At 41.8% G+C, this 24,447-nt stretch overlaps 1 protein-coding gene across 4 annotated transcripts in view; it reads left to right on the plus strand.

Moving 5' to 3' along the window:
• NRK (Nik related kinase) overlaps positions 1–24,447 on the plus strand; it is a 102,438-nt gene that overhangs the window by 39,380 nt on the left and 38,611 nt on the right. For 3 of the 4 annotated variants that reach the window (XM_040698858.2, NM_001031126.3, XM_046940040.1), the window contains 11 exons: positions 569–659; positions 2,463–2,593; positions 5,695–5,749; positions 7,640–7,718; positions 8,085–8,260; positions 11,235–11,307; positions 11,646–11,841; positions 12,674–12,841; positions 13,624–13,788; positions 17,158–17,310; positions 23,840–23,971. In XM_040698858.2, coding sequence (XP_040554792.1) covers positions 569–659; positions 2,463–2,593; positions 5,695–5,749; positions 7,640–7,718; positions 8,085–8,260; positions 11,235–11,307; positions 11,646–11,841; positions 12,674–12,841; positions 13,624–13,788; positions 17,158–17,310; positions 23,840–23,971 — 1,419 coding nt within the window. The remainder of the gene's footprint in view (positions 1–568; positions 660–2,462; positions 2,594–5,694; positions 5,750–7,639; positions 7,719–8,084; positions 8,261–11,234; positions 11,308–11,645; positions 11,842–12,673; positions 12,842–13,623; positions 13,789–17,157; positions 17,311–23,839; positions 23,972–24,447) is intronic. The other variant, XM_040698859.2, reaches the window with a different exon arrangement.

The raw sequence follows: 24,447 nt of genomic DNA on the forward strand, positions 1-24,447 counted from the left end.
ATTTCAGTGCTTTGTTATATCTATGCTAGCTTAACCATGAACCATTTGGGAAAGAAGAAGGAGACAGAATATTGCAAATATCAGCTGAATAACAACAATATTTGCTTTATTCAAAAACAGTCTGAAATGGTATTTTTTGCTCTGTGTGATCAATTTTTCATTGAATCCAGAGTTTTGCTGTTCTACTGAAAGTAGAATTTAACCCAGTGCAGCTGGACACATCCTGTCTCTGTACCTCATTGAGAGCATTCTGCAATGTTCTTCATGTTTTTGTTTTTGTTTGTTTGTTTGTTTTGCTTTTAATAGGTAGTGTTGATTCTGAGAGAGAAGTAAAAAATACTGGTACCTCATTTTATTCACACTTTACTTTAGAGATGCTACACTACAGTCATACCTTCTGGTTGTTGTCTTCTCTCCTTGCCAAAACTGAGGACTTGATATTGCTGATCATATGTAAAGGACTATCCCCATGAAGTCTGAGAAGGATAAAAGTGTAAAAAGGCAACAATGCCAAGTTCATGATAATGAGAATAAGGGAAGTCTTGGTTTTGTTTTGCTTTATTTTTAGGGCTTGGCACATCTTCATGCTCATCATGTCATCCATCGAGATATTAAAGGACAGAACGTTCTTCTCACAGAAAATGCAGAAGTAAAACTGGGTATGTTTCTTTAAATGTGTGCTCCAATCCTGTTTGTTTAAAATTTCTGTCTTACCTTGGAAAGAACTTTCAGGAACCCAAGGTGTATCAAATAGTGTTAATGCTTGGGTTTGCAAAATGTCTGACAGCTAGAAAAAGGTGAAAATGTGATATATTCTGCAACAGTGTCACTCACAGCCTGTGGGAAATACGGCTACTTCTAGACAGTCGAATAGATAACCTATGTAGTCAGCCAGATCAACACCAGCTCTTCACAGCAGGCTCCCAGTGTACAAAGGCTTCCAAAAATAAATAAATAAATAAATAAATAAATAAAAGAAAAATGCCCACCAAGAGTAAGTTAAACTAATCAATTTCTCTAAGGGAAGTAGGCTTAGAGATAATCATAAATCTGAGGATAGGTGAAATTACTCTTCAGTGGTAGCCCTCACACACAAATAGATCTTACTAATACTCATCTCTCAAGAATGTCAGCCTGTTTACTCATTTCCTTTTCTAGCTGTGACGTGTCAACTGTTAACAACTTCCAACTTCCTAAGATTAAACTCAAGTACCTATCTCTCTTGAGGAGGACGTCTTTGGTGTTTTTGGAAGACATCAGAGAGGATGCATGGCAGTGATTTAAAGGAGCAGTCTCGAGGAGAACCCTTTCCTTATTTGGGATGATTCTTTATTTCCCATCCCTTTTCTTCATTTGAAAGAAATCACTGTAGAGCTGGACATCACTGTAGAGCTAGACATAGCCCATCAGTATGGGGTAGGATGCTTGGCTGGAGCAAGTCAAAATAGGGACTTTTTTCTTTTTAATTGAAAAAAAAAAGAAGTATTGCCAGAGGGATGTAACTTAAGTGTCTCTTAAAGCAGTGAAGCTAGAAAACCAAGAGATCCTCAGTCTGGTTCCATTCCATTTCAGCATGTTATGTAAAAGCACTTTTCACATTTCCCATCAGAAGCGCAGAAGGTATGATGAACCCAAATGTCAGGTCCAGATTACTGTTGAAGACATTTTGCTGAACAGGGACAATCAGTAGTGGTAGTATGTAGTAATGGTATGCAGATGTTCTGTACTGAGGAAATAAAGCTGCAAAAATCTTCTCCTTGATGATAATGACAGGACTGTTTCCTTCCAGTTCTTTTTCTTGCTGGTTTTTTTTTTTTTTTAATTTTGGTTGTTTTTATTTTTTGTGGGTTTTTTTTCTTAATCTTCTCTATGAATAGCAGTAGATGCTGAGCCCAGTAGATCCAATTAGTGCATCTTAGAGGTTTGTTGAAAGAAAATCACAATCACATAATGGTTGGTTTTATGAACCCTTATTCATCTGAACAACACTGTTTTGCTATACAGTCCCGATGAAAGTAACATCCTTTCAGCACAAAGAGCAGTGCATAATTCTCTCATTATAATGAGGCTAAGATCAGAGTAAACCAGTGTGTTCTCCAGCCTGTTGTAAGCGAGTCTTTGAATGCAGGGAAGGAGTTATTGAAATAACTCAAAACAAAGTGATATATAAACAGATAGACGTGTAAGACACATCTAAATGTGCTTTATACATAGGTACTATTTTTCCTTTCTAGTACTAGTTAAAGATTTCAGCTCCTACTCAGGCTTGCATTTAGTTTAAGCTTCAGTTCTTCCACTTAATTTCAGTTACTGGACAAGATGTACTATGAGAACTTGTATCAGGTTTGATACACATTCTAGCCCAAAAGTTTGGTATTCAAAAAGTATGAAAGTAGTTAAGCAAGCACTCTGCCATATGAATGCAACCCTTTAGTAATTTCTTTACTTGCCTGACTTTTCAGTGGATTTTGGTGTAAGCGCCCAACTGGATCGAACTATAGGGAGAAGAAACACATTTATTGGAACGCCATATTGGATGGCACCTGAAGTCATTGCTTGTGAGGAGAACCCAGACTCTACCTACGATTACAGAGTAAGTCTTACAACTTAGCATCAGATAGCAAAACACACGAGTTGTTACTGAAATTCTTCTTGAGTACTTGAGTACTGCACTTGAAAAGTTCAAACTTCCTTTCTTTTAAACCACAATAATGTTATAACTGTACAGATAAAAATATTTGTAGTATGTGGCTGGTGGCTCTTTTTAAGAGTGGAGTTTCACTATGAGTTTTTCTTTTCTTTGTGAATTGTTTACATCTGTAATACACATTCATTAATCTGTGCAACAAAATACTGATATATATATATATATATATATATATATGGAGGTTACAGGTCAGGATGGAAAGGAAAAAAAAGAAGTAAATTTGTAAGGAATGCTTGACAAACAATGTAATGCTAATATGGCAAGGTGTTACTCTCTTCTGTAAAAGAGCTATTTTACTCTGTACTTAGTTGTAAATCCTGATTATTTGGTAATAATTACTGTAACTCATCGCTCATTTATAAACATGCAACTGCAAGTGGTTTTCCATCCCAGAATGATTTCTGATCATTCATGCGATGGCTGAGGAGTGAAGGCATCTCTGGAGGTTGTCCACTGAAACTCTTACTTAAGCAGAGTCAGCCAGAGCAGGCTACCCACTTGTGGCTTATATCCACTCAGGTTTTGAATATATTGAACATTAGAGAGTCCACAGGATCTCTGGGCAACTTGTGCCTGTGTTTACAACTGTCACAGTAAATAAGACTTATGCTTGAACAGAATTTCCTGTACTTCAGTTTGTACCTATTGCCTCTTCTCCTTGCCCTGGCCACCACTGAAAAGAGAAGTGACTGGTTTGATCTTCTTTATTCTTTTCCTATGAGGAATTTGTGCTAAGATCTCCTGAATGGTCCAGGCTTTCTCTGCCCAGAGCCTCCCAGCTCTAAGCCCCTAATAATATTTGTGGCCCTCTGCTGTACACATTCAGTCCAGATATGGTCTCATATTCTGATGTGACTTCACCAGTGCTAAGGAGGTGGGAATTGTTACCTCTCCAGACCCACTAGCAGTACCCATCCTAATGCTGTTGATTACTCACGACCAATTTCTCAACAGAAAAGACTGAGTGAATACAGAGGCCTTATCTGTTCTTGTTATATGCGCTAAGTTAAGCAGTCCCTGGCATCATTTTTGCTCCTATGCAAGCATCTAATGATAACTTCTTCATTGAAAGAAGAACTTACCTTTTGAGATGACCAGCATCCTCTGCGTTTTGGATACTGACAACAGCTGTTCATATGCTTTTTCTGGTTCTCCTTCATTAATATACTGATGCTGTTCTGAAGAGACTTATGACTCTTTGTCCTCTGAATTATTTTCAGCAGTGTCATCGTTTGTTTGCCTACACTTAGGCTTCAAGGTGTTTTCCAGGGATGGCTTCCTGAGCAGCCCTTCCCCTGGTCACTTTCTTGGTCCTGGTGTTCTCTTGGTTGCCACTTGGCTACTGTAACTGTGGCTTCAGAAATTTTATTAGAAGAGCCTGTTATTACCCCCGTTTTTTCCTGTTTCAGGGTCTATGATTCTCCCTTGCTGAGACCTTCTATGCTGCACTGGCAGTGTGAAGTCATGTTGTGAGTGGCAGTCATGACCAAGGAATGTTCTTGGATGTTATTTTATTTTTCATACCATGTAAATCTCATACTGAAACCTCAGAAAATGAATCTTGTCTTCATTTTCTGAAACCACTTGGTTTTCTTTTTGGAAGATACAAGTGTTAGGAACGTGCATACCTACTTCTTGAGGTTTCCTTGCCTTCAGTAACAAACAGCCACACAAATGATGCTATGACTCAGAAGGCGGCACAGGACTGATCTTTTCTACAGAGATTTATGACTGATATGATGGAGAAAGTAGCAGGAAGCCATTCTGTAGTGTCTGTGACTTCTTGTTCTGTTAAAAAGTGGTAAAAGTTATAACAAATCAGTGAAAAAATGTGTGCCTATTATACACATCAGTCTTTCAAATGCTGCTACCATTTTCCACTTCAGCTTTCTGCTTCTCCCACCTTGAAACAAAAAACCACAGTACTTTGCAGCCTTGTTCTTTTTCCCATTATCCCCAGAGCCTGCAATACTACCTCTAGAAGACTTTTCTAATTTTCTGTCATTTATTTCATAGCAAGTCAGGATCCCATTAGTTATATTCTCGGATGTCTCTACAAACTGTAACACAAACAGTTTTCCAGCTTGCATGAAGCAGTTCAGAGCATCTGAATTGAGAAGGTTCTGTTGGTAAAGTCAAGTTTAGACAGAGTTCCAGGCTGGATATGAGTTGCTGATCTTTGAAGATTTTTCTTCTGTTGCACCTTTTTAAAATATAATTTTAGATAAACCCTGCAAGTTGGTGTGATCACATGCCTCTTATCTAACTACTTTTGGACACCAAAAAATAGTAAATATTGTACATGATTAATCAAGCAGAAACCTGTGACATTTTTTACAGTCACTGTTTGTGTTCCCAGTTAACCTTTTGTGATCAAAATCTGGCCTTTAGCATTCAGATACGCTGATAATGGAAACTTCAGTCTGAATTTCCTTCCATGTGCCCAAAAATATGTGAGTGAAGAGTTTGTGGCCAGAAAGTCAGACTATAAATTAAGCTTTGTCAGTGTAGAAACTCAGCAATGACTACTGTGATAGAAGCATTAAGACAAAGTTTTTTTTTGCCTGGAACAGAGCGCGAGACACTGTTTACAGAATCATAGAATCACCAAGGTTGGAGAAGACCTTCAAGATCATCCAGTGTTGTGTCTCACTGCCTCTTAGCAATAGCTTAAAGATATAAGTTGTATAGTTAAAAAGTGTTTGCTGTACTCCAACTCTTTTGGGTTTTATGAATGCAAAAGGTTTGCATTTTAGAGCTGGCTGCTTAAATGATGAATCAGCTATTCACAACTGCATGGGGAATGGGAAGTTTCTGGCTACTAGCACATTTCTTTCCTAAAAGCTCAGGAGGGAAAGGGAGGGAGCAGAGTATGTTGCTCTCACACGAAAATGACTTGATCCAAGAGAATTCTGGGGGAACAAAGGAAAATTGAAAAAAAGCCTGAGTGTTTCAAGTTGCAACGTGCAATGTTTCTTTTCCTGCAGAGTGACCTCTGGTCTTTGGGAATCACTGCTATTGAAATGGCTGAAGGAGCTCCTCGTAAGTGGTTTGATTCAGGGAGGGGGCTCTGTGCTTTGTGAACATGTTCTGTATTAAAATAACTCATGCTTGACTAATGCACAGATGTACAAAGCTCTGGTTCTGTCTGGATTCTTACAAATAATCTCTGGATTTTTCTCATTTCAGCTCTCTTGCTGTCCCCTCCCCACACCTAAGTCCCTCTTTCCACTCCTTGATTTCTTACTAGCTTTAGGTGAATATTGTCCCATATAGTTGCTTCAGTCCATGGTGCCAAGCAGCAGAAGTGTGCTAGGAGACCCTTGCTGTCCCCTCACTACTCTGGTTAGTGTCTCACAGCCACTGGCAGAAATCAGCGACTGCAGGGTGGTCTCAAAGACCTTGTACATCTTTTGTTTCTGCAGAACACCGGTTGTTTCACCCCTGCACCTATGGAGCAGCTGTGTTGTGAGGGTGTATATGGTCACTGCTGAGAGCACAGGAGATGAAATAAATTATACCCTGGCCTGAGCTTGAGAGCATGTAGGCTGTGTTTAAGAAACACTTTTGGCTGTTTTCCTGTCCAGCTTGGTTTTTAGCAATGCTCCGGATCCAGCTGGACTTGAGCACTTTCAGAAACAGCACTCCAGCGTAGCTTCGTCTTGAGACGTGGGTCTGTGCAGTTTTCTTTGAGAGAGACTTTGTAGCTTCACATGGTAATTCCTCATTCTACTTGTAATTGATGTTATCGCTATTTTTGGCAGGGGAATGTAATAGATTATATTATATTCTATTGCATTGTGTTGTGGGGTTTTTTCCTTCTTGTTCTACATGAGGTTATAGGACTCATATCCAGAAACCAGACTTCTTTTAACTGCCACCCCCACTATATCACAAGCTGTTGAAAATACAGAGGAAAAAGACAAAAAGTCAACTAAGATGTGAGAAATGATGGCAGGCAGCTGCAGGCAAAGAAAGAAATAGAAGGCAGTAAAGGCATAACCAGGCCATAGTCTTGGTTTTACTATTTCTGCCATGCTGCAAATCTATTTCTATTAAGAGAATCACTTCTGAGCATATCATGAGGAATCAGCCTCCATATAGATCCTACCAGTTGTCATTCAGTAGCTGTTTTGTGCAGGAAGACCTCTGACCCTCAATATTTCTTTGTGACAGACAGGGACTTGTTTGTAATTCCACACAAAATGTCTCGGGTGTATGAGATATTATGGTATTTACTTTTTTTCAGAGTTCTTTGTAGTTTTACATTTCTGTAACAGTAACGCTAAGCAGAAGTACAGTGGGCTGGAAAGAAACCAACATCTGAATGCATTGGTAGGATCTGTTGCAAATTGTCTAATAATGGTGCTCCCGCTCCCAAAACACAGAATAGATTAAATATGTGCTAAGCCATTATGCTCTGCTCCACTGACGTAGTTCATGAGCTCTCCAATTTGCATCACATTTCTTCATCCTACATTTTCTTTTATGCCATGGATGATACAGCTAACAGTTTGATGAAAATGTATCTTATTGCTTATCTGAACCATAAACAAAGCATATTAAATTATATACATATTTTAATCCTAAATTTAACTTCTGTTTATGAAAAATTATCCCTTGATATACTAAAGTGGTCAGTTTTTATAGTGTCCATTTGAAGCCTTACATCTAAAAATAAGAATAAAGTTGCATTCGTTGTTGCCATGCAGTCTTTCTTTCAACTAAATCTCATGCAGCCGGTAATAACAGTGCATCGTTGTGAAAGCTTTCTCTGTACTCTGAGACTTCATTTCTTGGCTGTAGCATGACTAACAGTGAAGTCCTGCAGCAGGTGCTGTGCTTTAGGAAGTGAGAGAAGTGGTTGGGTATGCCTGGGTGGCAGTGGTTGGACGTGGGGATGTGTACTTAACTTTGTGGTCTCCTTTGCAGCCCTGTGTGACATGCACCCAATGAGAGCACTCTTCCTCATCCCACGGAACCCACCCCCAAAGCTGAAATCCAGAAAATGGTAAAAAGATGTACAAAGTGTAATTTCTGCAGCATCAAGCTTAGGATGATTTTTAACTCTCTTGTCCAAGAAATCATGATCTTGTTAAACCCTGCAATGATCTGTGATGTCTTTCCTCCACTGTTTGTAGTGCTGGGGTGAGCCATGAGTGCAGAAGTAGTTTACCTTTGGGAACCAGTCCTGTTCTTTCGATCTGTGGATAATCTGCAGCATCCATTGCAGTCACTGAAGGCTGACATGAGTCTGCAGTTTTAGTCCCAGAGCAAAATGAAGCCTTGCAAATGTAGTTGCTTTATGTCACTCTGGGGTAGTGACAAACCAATTGGAAAGGTTTATTATTTTACCTTGTTTTTCTGTCTTTTTAAGGTCAAAGAAATTCCTTAATTTTGTTGAAAGCTGCCTTGTAAAAAATTATTTGCATCGTCCGTCCACTGAAACCTTGCTTAAGCACTCTTTTATCCGAGACATGCAGAATGAACGGCAAGTGCGCATCATGCTGAAAGACCACCTGGATAGGACCAGGAAGAAGAAAGGAGAAAAAGGTAATGTGGCAAAAAGGAGGAAAAAAAAAAAAAAAAAAAGGAGGAAAATAAAAGACACTGCAGATAGTCAGTTCTTTTCTGATTTCTGATGGTAGAGTAAAAAGTAGATACATCTGAAATACTGGTACCACAAAAAACTGAGAAAGTTTTGTCAGTGGTAGCGGTGGAGTCATTTTGCAAATCTCTGCAACAGCCTTGATCCACAGTGGTATGTAAGTGCTAAAGTCTTTGGAAGTTGACTGATGCTGGTTCACTAAACACAACCCAAACGCTAATGTGACCAGAGTCCAAGTAATGCTTAGGCCTCTATTTTCTAAATAGAGTATCTAAACTCTACTCAGTGAACCTTTCCTAGTCTCAGTTCATCTCTTGGTTTCTAATACCTTTATGTGGTGATGCAGCAAGTAAATTAATTATAGCTTGTGAGTTCTTTGGAGGCAGAAGCATTTTGTAGTGGTGTGTACAAGTCCTTGAAAAGGCTTCCAAGATGCAGTGACACACACATGGATATAATTGGTTGGCTTTTATACCAGATGCATGAAGTAAAAGAGCAAAGTTGAGCTGGTTCCTTATTCTTCAGAGCAAAACCGGGAGGAAGCAGTGTTGGAGCGGGAATGGTCCTTATGTCCAGACTGATGCGCAACAGAGCGTGAAGTAGCCTGCTGACCTGTAATTTTCCCTACCCTCTCACCTCTCATTCTCTTGTGTGTTCGACAGTGACAAGGGCACTGTGAAGATTAGTGACTATGAGGGCAAACTCACAAAGTGCTGTAAAGCTGATAAATTAATTTTAAACTCTTAGTATTGATTTGACAACAGGAATATTTGTGCCTAAAATGCAATTGCTGTTGCAGTGAAAATTTACTGATTCCAGTGGTCATAGAATCATAGAACTATAGCAGGGCTTGGATTGGAAGGGACCTTAAAGATCATTCAGTTTCAACCCCCTACTGTGGCCTGGTTGGCACCCACTAGTTCAGGCTACCCAGGGGCCCATCTAGCATGTCCTTGAATACCTCCAGGAATGGGGCATCCACAGCTTCTGTGGGCAACCTGTTCTAGCACCTCACCACCCTGAGTAAAATTTTTCTTCCTAATATCTAACTCTTTTAGTTGAAATCCACTTCCCCTTGTCCTATCACTATCAAACTAGGTAAAAAGTTGATTCCCCTTGTAAGCTCCCTTCATGTACTGGTAGGCCACAGTGAGGTCTCCCTGGAACCCTCTCTTCTCTGGGCTGAACAAGTCCAGCTCCCTCAGCCTTTCTTCAGAGGAGAGGTGCTCCAACCCTCTGAGCATCTTTGTGGCCTCCTCTGGACCCACTCCAACAGCCCCACATCCTCCTTCTGCTGGGGGCCCCAGGCCTGGATACTGTATTGCAGATGGGACCTCATGAGAGCAGAGCAGAGGGGGACAGTCCCCTCCCTACCCAGTGCCACCCCTCTGCTCATGCAGCCCAGGACACTGTTGGCCTTCTGGGCTGTGAGTGCACACTGTTGGCTCATGTCCAGCTCTTTGTCCACCAGAACCCACATGTCCTTCTCCAAAGGGCTGCTCTCAAGGAGTTCTTCTCCCAGTCTGTACACATATCTGGGTTTGCACCGACCTAAGTCAACTCCTTGCTCTTGGCTGTGTTGAATATGGTTAGGTTTTCATGGGCCCACTTTAAGAGCCTGTCCATGTCCCCCTGGATGACTCCTTCCTTCTGTTGTTTCAACTACACCACTCAGCTGTGTCACCAGCAAACTTGCTGAGGGTGCACTTGATCCCACTATGTCATTGATTAAAATGTTGAAGAGCACTGGTCCCAGGATGGACTCCTGGGGGCCACCACGTGTCACCAGCCTCCACCTGGACATAGAGACATTGACCACATCTCTCTGGCAGCAACCATCCAACCAATTCTTTATCCAGCCTTCAAATCCATCTCTCTCCAATTCTGAGATAAGGATGTGGTGCAAGACCATGTCAAAAGCCTTGCACATGTCCAGATAGACTGTATCAGTTGCCCTTCCTTTGTCCACACCTACTTTCACTACATTGTAGAAGGTCACCAGATTGTCATTGTAAATTCTGTCACCTCTTCCAGCTGTGTGTTTCAAGGCACTTTCAAATGGAAAAACAGCCAGTCAAAAGGTTTTCATGAATGCACTTGAAAGAGGTGATATACATGTGGTGTTAACAATCACATGTTGATAAGTAGTTACTGTTGGACCTGGAAAGTGCTGGTTTTAATCAAAATGTCTCTGAAAGAACAGTGTGAAACTGCCAGCCTATACACTTCAAAATATTGATGCCAAAAAAAGCTAAACAAGTCCCACTTTGGTCCTGCTCTGTATTTTAGCTGTATGGCATGATAATTTGAAGTCTTCCTTTATGAGTTACATCCATGGTTCTCTTGAAGAGAACTTGAAAAATGTCGGTCACCTTCTCCAGAAGTGTGGTGCTGAAACTAACATTGCTTGATTATCCTGATTAAAATTGTTCATTTTAGTACAAAAAGAAATACAGATTTACTAAAGGCCTCAGTTTAGTTATGCAGAAGGCATGCAATAGCAGAAAAAGTCAGTATAAGTGTTTTATACCATATCTAAATTTATACATGAAATAACCCTGCTGCTAATGTTGTTGGGAGGGTTGGCTATTGCAGTGGGCTTAGCTTCTTATATTGCAGATTGTAAAAACAAGTTAGTTTTGCAAAACTGACATAGCTAGTGAGGGGAAAAAGTGAAAATACATAAAGTGGCCCTTTGACCCGTGATCTGAAGTAGGCTTTGTGTTGCATACCTGAATATCTACTGCTGCATCCACTTGGCCTCTTAGTACAACTTGGGGTTTTTAAATTCCTGATGAGCTCCATGTAGTTCAGTTTTAGTGCTCAGAAGCCAAGTTCAAGATAACATTTTAAATAACACCGTCCTCCACTGACATTTATTGGTCTCTCTCTCTCTCTCTTTTTTTTTTTTTTTTGTAGAAGAAACGGACTATGATTACAGTGGAAGTGAAGAGGAAGATGATGAGCTGAATGAAGATGAAGGAGAACCAAGGTTAATTTTATGACTAGAATATAAAATTTCACTGGCCAACCTGTTCTCATTGAAGGCAGCTCTCCTCACACAAATTTGTTTTCTTACCTTACTCTAAATCCCTTATCTACTGTATCTGCTCTGATAGCTTTAACTGTTTTGTAACTATTGAATATAAATGCTGAGCGTAAAAAGCTGTTGCTTCATTTCCCAGCACGAGTAAATGCAGATACATAGTCAATGTGGCAGAGGTTTATCAAAACATTTTCATTTGCTAACACAGGACAACAAGCAGTTCCTTGTATTCTCCCTGCTTTAATGTTATGTTTAGTCATATAGAAACTTGTATTTTGTTTCAGCTCCATAGTTAATCTCCCTGGGGAGTCAACTCTCCGTCGTGAGTTTCTGAGGCTGCAGCAGGAGAACAAAAACCGTTCTGACCCTCAGCGCCAGCAGCAGCAGCTGAAGGACCAGGAGAAATACAAGAAGCAGCTGCTGACAGAGCGGCAGAAACGCATCGAGCAGCAGAAAGAGCAGAGGAGGAGGCTGGAGGATGTAGGGACTGGCTTGCACTGTTATTCCACATCCCCTCACAAATAAAAAATGTGCCTGTAGAGAGTAGGCTGTGAAAGGCAAGAAATTGTCAGCACAACCTGTCATGCAGTCTTTAATACTGGGAGAACTGTATCACTTTTGAACACAATGATATTAAGTGAGTTAAAAAGGGCTTTGTTCTTTTTCTGTTGACAACCTGCCCTGAGCTTTGGGAGCTGCAGATGCAGGACATTTCTCTCGAGCTTGGCTGTAGAAGCCCAGGCAGATGGGGTGAGAGGTCCTGGTTTCTTTCTCTTGTGCATTGTCCATTCTGAGTCTCTCTTCCTGATCCAGAGTTCTGGCCCTGTTTCTTCCTGTTACAAAATAAGATGCCTTTTCAGCTGTCTTACACATTATGGTGTGGCAGGCATTGCTAAATCACCAACAGGTCAGTTCTCAGGAACATCTGATGAAATTCAAGCATTGTGAAAGCAATGGCATTTGTGAAGCATGATGCTGTTCCAGCAAAACTGGGGGACTCTCAGGAAACCCTTCCTTCTCAAAATGGCAGAAAGATTAGCTGTCAACCACAAAAAAAAAGTTCACATACTTGTCTAAATGAATGGCAAATCTGCCCTCAGCTGCCAAAAGGGCAAAGGTTTTGTTTCAGATTTGATAGTCATTGTGGTGGCAATTTGTGGCTGTCTGCACCTGCTGTGCTGTGATCGGTTATCCCGTATTACTGCCTGCACCTCAGAAAATGAGCCTTGTGATTAATGACTACTGGCATAAATAATTGGTGGGTACAAAAGGAAAACAAAATAAGCAGTGTTATTCCCTGGCTCTCTTCCAGCATCAGAGGCGAGAGCAAGAGCTCCGAAGGCAGCAGGAGTGTGATCAGAGGTGGACTGAGGCTAACGATGTTCAGAGGAGAGAGGAGAGATGTAAGGAAGACAAAAGGGCTGTGGAAGATGATGAACGGTTCATAGCAGATGGGCAGAGGAAATCAGAAAAGAAACAGGTATGAAGGGGTTTGCTAGCAGCAATTTGCTAGCAAACCCTCCCTGTTCCTGTAGATGTCTTTCTCAGTCCCCTTGGGGTTGTTGCCATCCTGTGAGTCACAGATCAGAGAATGACTTCTTAATGCATTTACTGCCTCTTGTTCTCGAATACAACCTTCTGTGGACGTAACATGCAAATTACTTACTGAGTTACCCCCTTGAGCTACAGCAATGACACTTCCTCTCCTTGAGGGTGGCAGTTCTGTCGCTGCTGTTTCTCCTTGCTGAAGTTGTCTTCAGTCACTTTAATCTGATTCAAGATACCTTTACCCTGAAAGTTTTCAGCATAAGCTCAATTTAAGCTTAAATCTTGAGTCTTTAGTTCCACTTTGGGTTGTACAAAGGACAGTCTTTTACTCATGAAGTAAAAATAAAATCGAGGTTACTTTAATGCTGAGGTCTCATTGTCAAGTCTGGCACCTTGGCTGCAATGTTATCCTAAAGTTGCAGCAGATGAGTTGATTCATAATCAAGAAGAAGCACTAAAGGAGTGTTTAATTAAAGCCCTCTGTTTTTAGGGAAAGTAGAAGGAGAAAATGCAGTTTTCTGTTGTGCTGTTCCAAAAGCCAAACTTTGCGTGTTTGGAGTTGTTTCTTACTTTCTTTTCCCCAAAGTTATGGCTTTTCTGTCAGTCTTGCTGCAGTTGTGCTCACTTTGCTCTTTTGAAAAGCAAGTATTACCAGCACTCACTTCAGTTGTCCTCCAAGGCATCGTTCACCGATGTTCATCACTCTGCTTTTAGAAAAAGGTGGAAGACGTGCAGCACAACAAGAAGGGGCATCGAACTCTCCCCAAAGATCAGACGCAACTGCTGTCTCTCCAGCATGACCACAAGCAGAAGAAGAAGGAGCCTTCCAAGAGTTCAAGTTCAGCGGCACATCTTCCATCAAGCAACACAACCAAAGAGGTACCAGCTCAGCCAGTGTAGTGTTTTGGCGCAGTTGCAGTTGATTATGCTGTGGTGATGCTAGAGCACAGTCTGATCTTTAAATTTACAGCTTGACCTATGCCTTTCTACATGTTTAGGCTACAGTAAAGCCTTTGGTCTCCATAAATGCAGAGAATAAAGAGAAGGAATGGTTAGTCTCTGTCACTTCTACTCGAATTGAAAGGAGTGTTTGGCTGTGGTGAACCAGGCATCATGATCCCTCTGGTCAACTAGCTGTCATTCTCTTACCTCCCAGAGAGAATTAAGGTAGTGTCATCTGAGGTTTTAATGGCCTGACTTTTGGGTTCACAACTGAGGCAGACGCAGAATAGTGTCGTGCCTCCCAAGCACGGGTCTCTCTGTCCCTGATGTCAGGTTGTGATGCCTTTTCATCTTCTTTATCTCCTCAGATTTTAGGTAGATTAGATTTGGTGGATACAGGGTGGGCACATACAGTCCTCAGTAAGAATTCTTGTCCATTTGATTCCTTTTTTAATTCCAAAATATTCTGCATTACAACTTGTTCTACTTAAAAGCTTCAAGTCCATTTCACATATGTTATCTCACCATCCCTGGCACTTATTTTTCACAGGTATGTGAGCCTGTCTCTGTAGCTGGTGTGATTTCACAGTACCAGAGCAAAGAACTTGGCTTGGTCAGTGTCAAAAAACCTCAGCGGCTTACACATCTCTCCTCAGGGGTGGCAGCAAAGCACCTTTCATAAATACCCAAACTAAGCACATGCATAAGTTTCTAGAAGGAACGCAGAGTGCTGCTTATTAACTTCTTGCTGCAGTTTTTAAGCAAGTGCCCTCTTTGATGTCACCTCTGCCTATGTGCACCTGGTTCCCTGAGGTGAAATCTTCTATGATGATACGCAGTTAAATGAAACTCTTTTTGGTAGGATTATTGAAATGATGAATTTCGGTAACTGGATGGAGTATACGAACAGCTAATCTGCAATGTGAAATCAAGAAAAAAGGATATTAAGTCCCTTGTTAGAGCAGCAGTTTGTGAAAACAAGAGAATGTCTAATTCTGTTTGAAGTAAAACTTAACTGTCAAAAAAAATGCCCAAGATCCTAAGGCTTTATTGCATTGACTGATTGAACAAATCATTATTGAAATTTGAATGAGCTCTTTTGGAAATCACTGTTTATTTGGTGATAGAGGGTGGGATGTTATTCTGGCTGGAGAGAAAGTTGGGTGTGGACAGGGCAGTAAGCTGCTTCCACTAAATACATAACGTCTAAGTCATTGAAATACTTTGCTACGTTTCGGTGGTTGGGAAGAAAACGCAACTCTGTTTAATTCATTTAACATTCTTTTCTATTTTGCTTTAGCTAGAAGTCAAAAGAGCTGTAAAATGTCAGCTCACTCTTCTGTGGTTTTGTCATGCATTTTCTAAATGACCCCTTTGTAGCAGAATGAAATGTGCTGTGGAATTTAGTGTAGGCGGTCACTGTTAACTTTTAATGTAATGGTGAAATAAAATATTACTAATTGCAGGTGAGTTAGGCACATGTGGAAGGAAAACAGTAGGAAAACAAAAGGGAAATCACATCCACAGATCTGCCCTTTAGGTTCATAGCATGATGCTGTTATTGATGACAATGGTGGGTACCATCATGTACTCTGGTTTTGAGGACAAATTCTTGTACAATATTAATTAATCTCAAAACTTCTTGGAAGATGCAGATCCTTCCATTGAATCCTAATTAATACAACAAGGTTGCTTTTTTGTTGTTTTTGAAATTTGATCCTTTGTAATGATATCAGCGGACATAACTATGAGTCAGAAATGCTTTAAAGTTTTGACTATTTCTAACAGTGATAATTCAATAAATTTGTTCCTGTTAATATTAGTCTGTAGCAGTTTATTAGCCAAAAATATTCCTGTTCCTGCACTGGGAGGAGTCTGCACAGGGTTAGATGCAACATTAGTGTTGAGTTGAAGCATTAAAAACCATCAAAAAATACCCTATAGACTTCCATAACCTCAAGTTTAACGTTTGGGGCCGTGGAGCCTTTTCCTGGGAGTTTCTCATCTTTGCCATCTCGCTCGTCCTGTGGAAGGCAGGTCAGGGCAGGTTTCCCTGATGTGTGCAGATGTGAGCTCGTTCCCTGTGCTGTATCTGATGCCAGTGGCACTGCAGCTCGTGAGCTGAAGAAAGGACTCTGAGCTCAGGCTTGGTACTGGAATATGAAATTTAGTGCCTCAGTGCCTGAGCTGGAAGCCCAGAGTGTCTTCTTGAATTTGCATCTGTATTGTAATATGCTGCATGCAAATACTTGTTGAGAGCAGAGGTGGAAGTTAAGTTATCATTTCTAGTTTAGTGAAACCACTCTAATTTTTACATTTTCTCCTTCTTGATAAAATTTGCCTTTCGTTGTTAGGAGTTGCAAGTAATGAAGATCTGGCCTCAAGAGTAATATAACTTCCCAGTTCACCAGAGCTAGAATTTCTCAGTATTTGGCTGTGGTTGCTTGTCTAATACCTTTTTAGTCTGCTTTCCTTCTGCCCCTAGTTAAGATCTGTGAGACTATGGGGAATCATTTCCCCCTCCTCAGCAGGTTCCTAGACTGGATTCAGAATATACTTAGTCCCCTGATGTAAGCACAAACACCCAGATATAGTGAGAGGCACCATTAAGAACATCTACCCAGACAGAGACAACTGGGTACAAGATGGCATTAATCTCTTACTTGCAGAGTAGAGCTGTTCCTAGGCTGCTAAATCAGAGGATGTGCTAAAGATTTATGCTAGAGAATGAGATTGAGTCATGTTGAATGAAACGGGGAGGAGCAGCAGGGTCAACACCATGGGATGGAGATTTTGTAATAAGCAGTACCCTTGGGGCATAGAAGGACCTTTCCTTTCTTTCTGTTGGACCTAGATTGTGTCTCTCAGTCTTTTCCATAGGGCAGTTAACATACCAAACAACAGATCATTAGAAGTGTCTCAACATAGAAATCTGCTTGCAGTAAAGTCAGTGTTGTGAAAGGTAATAAATTCACAGCAAAACAGGTTGCATGCTGTCAAAGGTAAATAAATGCAGAGAGATGGTTCCTCCCAGCTAAAATCCTAGCCTGCAGCAAACAGAATAGCCTAGAATAAAGCAGATTGCAGCTCAGGCACGTCAGGTGCCTCTTGTCCTGCTGTGATTTGGAAACTTAATGAGAAAGGTAGAGTTGCAAATGGAGAGGCAGTGCTGGTTTGTATTGTGCCAGGGCTGACCTCTCCTCTGCAGGGAAGTCCGTCAGAGTCAATGCGGTTCTGTGCTGCTGCTGGAGAGCATCCAGGCGGTGAAGCTGAGTGCACAACATACCTCTCCTTTCTCTTTTGCAGGCCGAGGGCCAAAGAAAGAGAAGTGATGGCATCCAGCCTGCCCTGCAGTGGCCTGCGGCGCTGGGGCACGATGTCATGCCTCAGGCGAAGGTGGGCTCTGGTAGCAGCTCCAGCCCCTGCACCCCTGCACTACAGAGAGCCGTCTTAGTGCAGGTATGGTGTGAGTACAGGTGTGGTATCACTGCCCTAACGCGGGGAGGAAGCACAGGCGGTGCCTGAGCAGAGCAGTGTACCACAGGCCTGGTCCCCTTCATTCCTGCCATAACCGGTGGAGGCCCATGAGAGCTTGCCAGCTATTTTCAGTGCCACCTTGTGCTGCTAAGTTACAAGTGGAGTTTTACTTATGCATTGCAGCTTAGGTTTAGATAACAGTTATTTTTATATGCTCGATGCCTGACTGCTGACTCTCTGATATTACTCTTCACTGTTTCATAAAAATCTTGAATGGCTGCGCTGTTATAGCCCCTGGATGATGTATTATTTATGGTGCCATAAATATATGTGGCAGTTTACAAAACAACTCTAAAGTCAAAATTTGTATCCCTGAAGATTAGGTACACAAGCAAGATTGTTAGTGGTCTTATGAAATAATCTAAAAGTATGAGGAGATGGAATAAGGACTAGTTGCCAATGCAGAGTCAGGTTTTGCCTGTGGGTAGAGCACGGCAGGCCTGTGAAGTCCTTATTTCTAGTCTTCAATTTCTGCATCAGCACTTTCTAGGTCTTCTAGCCCACACCTGCGAATAAGAGTTAATACTTCAAAACGTGCATAAGGGCACGTTTACTCCTGAGGGCAAAAAGAGATGTCTTCTGTGTCCTGTGATGTGCACATCCACTGTACCCCAACAGATACACTGTCCTATGATGGGCCTACAGGCTGAGATGATCTCTCTTATTTTTTTTTATACATGTGGCTATGTGCTTGCTTTTTTGGTGAGATGCAAAATATTTTACATACTTTCATATTGTTCCACCTCCCAGACTGAGCTTTTTACTCCTCCCCTGTTCCAGGGTGCTTCTGAATGTTTTCTCCTTGTCTTTTGTGCTTAACTCTGCAACTTCTGTATACTTTTATCAGTGTGACAGAAGTCACCCAACATCTGTCACTTGAATCTGTTATATCACTTGAAAAATTTAAGTGTTAAACGCCCCTAAAGTGGTACCTAAACAGACCACTCTACCTGTACAGTGAGAACACCCTTAGGAAGTCCTGCATTAGAGTCCGCCTTGAAGTATTTTAGCTCCTGCTATATCTACCAGCTCCCGGTGTGTGAATTCAGAGTACCCACTGTGCCCAAAAACTCAGCTTCCTTTCAACATCCTATTCTTTGACAGTGTTTGAAATGTGTAGCTTAGGCTGCAGTTACGTTTTTCTTGTAGAAGGGACTGTAAGCACGTATAAACAAAAGAAAAGCAAGACAGCAAGCAGAAAACGAATAAACTGCTGTAAGAGTGAGCACAGCTCATTTAATCTGAAAATCTCCACTTGTTTTGAAAAACATGCAGTGACTGGAATAATGTTATTACTGTTACCGTTCCCTGCAGCAATTCATTTGTATGTTCAGACATCTCCTCAACAAGGAGGATGTACAATCATAGTGCTGGACCTTTGGCATCCCCCAGCTGTGCCAGACACCTGGTGCAGCATCTGACCACCTCTCCGGTCACTTCCATGTGGTTTAGCTGGTGGACCCATGTCCAGGTGGCATTTGGATGAGGCTTGGGCATTGGCTGTGTGCTGCCATGGTGTCTAATGGCCTCACTTCCCTGCCTTTCGGATCCTGGAGCAAAAGGGGGAAGATGAGACAGAGAAGGAGTGCCTGGATTGTTAGTGTCAACACAACTGCTCTGGGGGCACAGCACAGTGCTTCACTGCTGAGCCCAAGCAGTGGTGGGCCCTTGGATGTCTTTGAGGCCACTTGCAATTACAGGTTATTACTACAAGGCGTTATCCCAAGCTCTTCTTAAGCTTACTTTTAGCCACTGGAATCTTAACATCTCTGTATACTGGCTGTGCTGAGCTCAGCATGTCCCAGCTCAGCGCTTCTCACAGCAGCACTGGTGTTCTGCCTCCTCACACTGTATTGCTCAAAGCACTCCATGCCTCCTCCTGCCCCCAGAGCCATGGTTCCCCCAGGGCAGACTTCCAGGCCCAGTGCTCCACTGCCCTGCTTCTGCACATGCCCTGGAGTGAGTCTGCATGAGGCAGGTAATAGCTGGCTGATAGCCTCCTTAGGTCCTGGTGATGATGGCAAAATCAACATGGACAGCTGTTGGGAAAGGAAAGGCCCAGGTTCACCCATTAGCATTACCTTGAGAAAATGTTTGTGTATCTTTTCACATCCTCTTTTTTACATGGCACATTTGACAGCCTAAGTTATGAGTTTTGTAACTGGTCTCAATTGATGGCTGTAACATTGACTCCCTGGAGAGCTGCTGCGAGGTCTACAAGAAAGGTGCTTATATCTTGGGCATATCTTGGCCTTGGGCAGCTCCCTTCAGGTGAATATTTTGGCCCTATAATTGAAGCTACAGAGCACATACTTCAGGGCATCTGGAATTCTGCAGAAGCACACTAACTGTACAGAGAGGAGTCCTGCCATGTTATGGTATCACTTTGTGGGTGAAAGGATCTGCATCCTGCATGACTATGACCATGCCTCCCATATTGCCCAGAATATGTCACTTTGTCGCTTTGCACCTTGTTGGGGCTTCTCTATTTGGTAGCACTTCTCCCAGCTGTTCAGGGAGTGGTAAGGAATGAGGTGGTAAAGGAATTTATCATCCTCTTTCACATTCCTTGATAGAAACTACATAATAAAAGTGTAATGATATGTTAAGTGATAGTGTTACTTAGGGGTAATAGCAGGCAGCAATTTATAGTCATTACTGTGTGATTTCACTCCCTGCTGGCAGCTGCCCTGTTACCCACGCACAGGTCGGTGATCCAGCAGGTAGGGACCATGTGGACAGTGAGAAGCCAATCCATGGTCTTACCTGCTGTGTTAGCATGGAAACCAGATGAACTTCAATGGGCAATTTATAAATCTTCTTAAGGGTTGTGTTTCATTCTGCTGGCTGGCAGCAGCTGTTGATGCTAATAGCTGTGTTGGGAAATGCTGCCTGTGTTAACTTCATAAAGTGAGAAGGCAATATGAGTGATGGGCCAGTTAGTCACCTGGAGATGAAAAGACTTGCAGCAATATACTTGCAGAGTTCAGTGCAAGGGTGCCTTGTTGATTTAAAGTAAAAGTGAACTGCAGAGTTAAAATGCAAGCTGAATTCATCACAGATGTCTGTGCTGAGGAACTTCCAGCCATGTTTGAGAGGGAGGAATCATCTGTCATCACTGTGCTGTTCAGGCAGAAAGACTTCTTATTCTAAATGATCCCATCCTATAAGATTGTATGGCACCTCCTGGGTCCCCAAACCTCTCTCATAACAATCTAACTGGAAATCCTAACACAGCTCCTGAGGGGCAATGAGCATGATTTCTCAGTGTCTTGTCCTCTGTCTTTCTGGTGAGGGAAATGTGAGATATTCCCAGATCAGAGCGTCCCATTTCCACTTGCTTTGTACCAGTTCTGCCTCTGGTGAGCTGCAGCACGATGAGTGATAGGGCTCTCTGACAGTGAGATGAGCCATTCTGGGCAGCCCACAGGATTCACAGGCTGTGAACAGAGTCACTGGGTCTGTCTGTCTGCCCAGCATCTCCCAGTGTCTGAGTAGAGGAGAGATTTAGCCCACATCTGAAAGGAACTCCTTTTTTTAATCGACTCTTTTGTTTGTCCTGTAGGATTTGCTATCTGGTTCTCTATTGTCCAGAGTAATGCAGCAAAAATAGAATGAGAAAGCTAACGGTATTAGAATAATTAGCTGTGCATTAAGTCATTGATTGACACAGTATCCCAGATCTATTCATAAGTTTAATGCAATCCTTTTCCTTATGCTGTTTTGTAACAGCAGCTGCACATATCTACTCCCATATAAAGATTCAACTCAAAGTCATAACTTGGATGTCCCCTAAAAAAGAGCGTTTAGCCTCTCTTTTTAAAATGTCTTGTTCCTAAATTTTCTTGATCTAACTGGTCTTTTGTACTGTATAGCCTTATTGTTGTTAGGAAGCAGTAGGTATTTTGCCTTAGCTCTGTGAGGTGTGCCTTTGTGGTTTGAAGGCACCTGGTAGGTAACATGTTGGCTACCTGCGCTTTCTGTGCACCAGAGGAGCAGCTCTTCTTTTAGTACTACTGAGAATAAAAACAGTTTAAGGTTCAAGTCTGTGTAGTTTAGATTCATAATTAGGTGCATTTTTGTTGTGGAGGTTTTTTTTTATTTATTTCACTGTACAAATAATTTTTATCTGTAGAAGCTTAAGGACATGCCAAACACGATGATTTTGGGGTTATCTAAGACATTTTCACTTTGCTGTGGAGTTGTATGATCCTTTAAGTCCAACAGAATCATATTCTGGTTTGGGTTGGAAGGGACCTTTAAGATCATATAGTTCCAGCCCCCCTGCTGTAGGCAGGGACACCTCCCTCCAGACCAGGTTGCTGGCAGCCCCGTCCAGCCTGGAAAATCATCCCAGAAACAGGCAGCATCTCTCGGCTTTACATGAAACTGGGGAACTGGGCTATGCCTGCCAAAGAAGATACATGGGTACCAACTGCAGAGGGCACGTTTGTATTTTAGAGTTTCTCGGTCACTTAAATTGTGATTCAGCAAAGCTCATCTCCACTTTTAAGCAGGAACAGTTTTCTGGTACACTGCAGGACTCCAAAGCAGGAATTTAGGAAGAAATGTAAGTATCTTATTGAGAAACTGGCCAGGAAAAGAATCTTCCTATATTCTGATAATAACATACTTGCTATAAAAGCTGTTCCTGCCCCTGAGATGAGTCACTTCAGGGGAACACTTTGCTGTTAAAATAATTCTGGTTAACTAAAAGCTATTATTAGTGACAGTCATGTTGGACAAAAAAGTGATTTTGACAAAATGTAAGGACACAGATTATGAGATGTTGTAACTGCTGAAAAAGCTATTTTCTTTAAAGGGAGCTCACAGAACGTGTTATCCCCAAAAGGCAGCAGAAGCACCTGAATATTTAACTAGACAAACTCCTCAGAAGTGTCTTTCTGCAGCTGACTTGTCCTTGCTGGACTCAGAGGTTGTGATGGGACATTTGAATGGTTATTTGACATCTTTAAAGAGTTTTAAAATTTTAGAACTTTAGTATTTAAATGGTTTTAATGTCACGGGGAGTTCATACTTCTGTTACATTATGGGAAACCTGCATGTGGTTCTGTTACTCTGTGCTATTTTTTAATAGCGTAGCGTGAATAACTTCTCTTAAAAGTGAGCTACATGCTGGGGAACTAATTCTCATGCGTTTAGACATGGATGCAGACAAAAATTCCCAGCCTCTTTCTTTGTACTTGGGGCTGCAAGGCTGCTAGTTTGCAGTGCATCTGAGGCAAGGAACCTCCCATGCTGGTGTGCAGAGCCGGGTCAGCCGGGCTGGGGGGGTCCATGGGGAACCCCGCTCCCGCTTTGCATGCCAAGGGGAAGCACCGAGCGGCATGGCTTCAGGCGCTGCTCCGCTGTCTGTCTATTTCTGTCACATTCCTTTGGTTCTGGCTTAGGAGTCCCTCTGGACGGACCCAGCTCACACTCCATTTCCATGTTTTCTGCCTCAGTCTTGTGTCCAAGAAGATTTCTCATTTCAGGGAAGATCAGTGCATTCAGTTGACGTTTTTAGCTCTTTTCCTTTCTCCTCCTTCGGAAGACTTGAGTGCAATAGATTATTAATGTGTAGAATTCAAGGGAACTTTCCTTATTTATGTATTTATTTTAATACAGAAAGTTAGAAGAACAGCTCTTGAGTATTTTAGATTGAATGGTACTCTGCTTACCTTATGTTCCATTGGAATGAATGCCGCATTTGCTCCTCTCTTCACCCAAATTAAGGTATTTGCTATTCTGTTGCCCCAACCTGATACCACTGAAGGCAGCTTTTAAACATAGGTGATCTCAATGGGGGCACCCAGACATGACTGTGGATGAGTTGTAGAGTGGGCATAGTTTCTAATTTCTTTCTTAGTGCAGTCTCAAGTTTTCTTCCTTTTGGACACTTGTACATCTGTTACAGAGTGGGGCCAGGGCACCCTGTAACTGCTGGAGAGTTGAAAGCACTTCCAGTTGGCAGTTTGTCTGCACTGACTGTAGATGGCTGGTAGGCTTGCAAAGACAATTTTGGAAGGGAGCATCTAACTTAGGGGAGGTGGATTCACATTGTGATTATACTATCTCAATTCTGAAATGGAAGTATCAGTCAGGATTGAATGAAGTGTGTGTAGCTGTAATTCTGTGTCACTCAGTTAAACAGTTCTCTGTGCATCACGAATGGTGTGTTAGCTCCTCCACAGATAAAACAATACAAAATGTATGTACAGCATAGATGTTTTTAATATATTGTGCCCTTCACCTTGAAATGTTTGTACCTAACAAGCTGGAAATAAATAACTTCGCACCAAACAAGGTGAGTAGGGCTGTATTGAATCACAAAACTCATTACGCATTTACTAAAAATTAGATCTCTCAAACTGAACCATTGATTACTGTTGGCACTGGGACATATTGTATAGGATGGAGAAGTACAATTCAATTTTTTGTTTGTTTCAAGTGTGACAATTTCCAGGCCAGTAAAGATGTGTACCACAGCAGCTCACTGTCGGACATGGTGACCACACTAGTCAGCCTTGGACAGGATGATGTATTCTGGAGTGGGAATCAAAGTGAAGAACAGCCCCCAAAGGTATGTAAATCTTGGGTGTTCGGCACTGTCTGCAGGTGCTAGCACTTGGCTCAGTTCCCCTGCACTCTGAGCTATCCATGTCCTTCACTTCTTGAATCCCATCACTTGTACAGTAATTGGGTCTCACTAATCTCGAAAGAAGACTCTATAGATAAAGATTTGCTTCCATTTCTGTGCACACTCTGGTTTGTTGCAGAAAAGCTCGTTAATTTGTATAATTCAGGTGAAAGTGTTGTTTTGTTTTGTTTTGTTTTTTAACAATTCGTAAGAACAAGGGTGTTTGTCTGGGACGTGTGTATGTGCATGCATGTGTGTATTCATACTAATATTTTGCAGGTGGGAAGTATGCATGTCTGTCCTTTTTCTCCTCCCCACTTTCCCCACCCCTCTTGATATGCACAGTTAGATAGCAGTGCAGGGTAATCCACCACCACGAAAAGCTGCATTAAGTGACTGCAGATGTGTTTCCCTGTCTG

This window comes from Gallus gallus, chromosome 4 (assembly GCF_016699485.2).
Source record: "Gallus gallus isolate bGalGal1 chromosome 4, bGalGal1.mat.broiler.GRCg7b, whole genome shotgun sequence".
Lineage (NCBI taxonomy): Eukaryota > Metazoa > Chordata > Aves > Galliformes > Phasianidae > Gallus > Gallus gallus.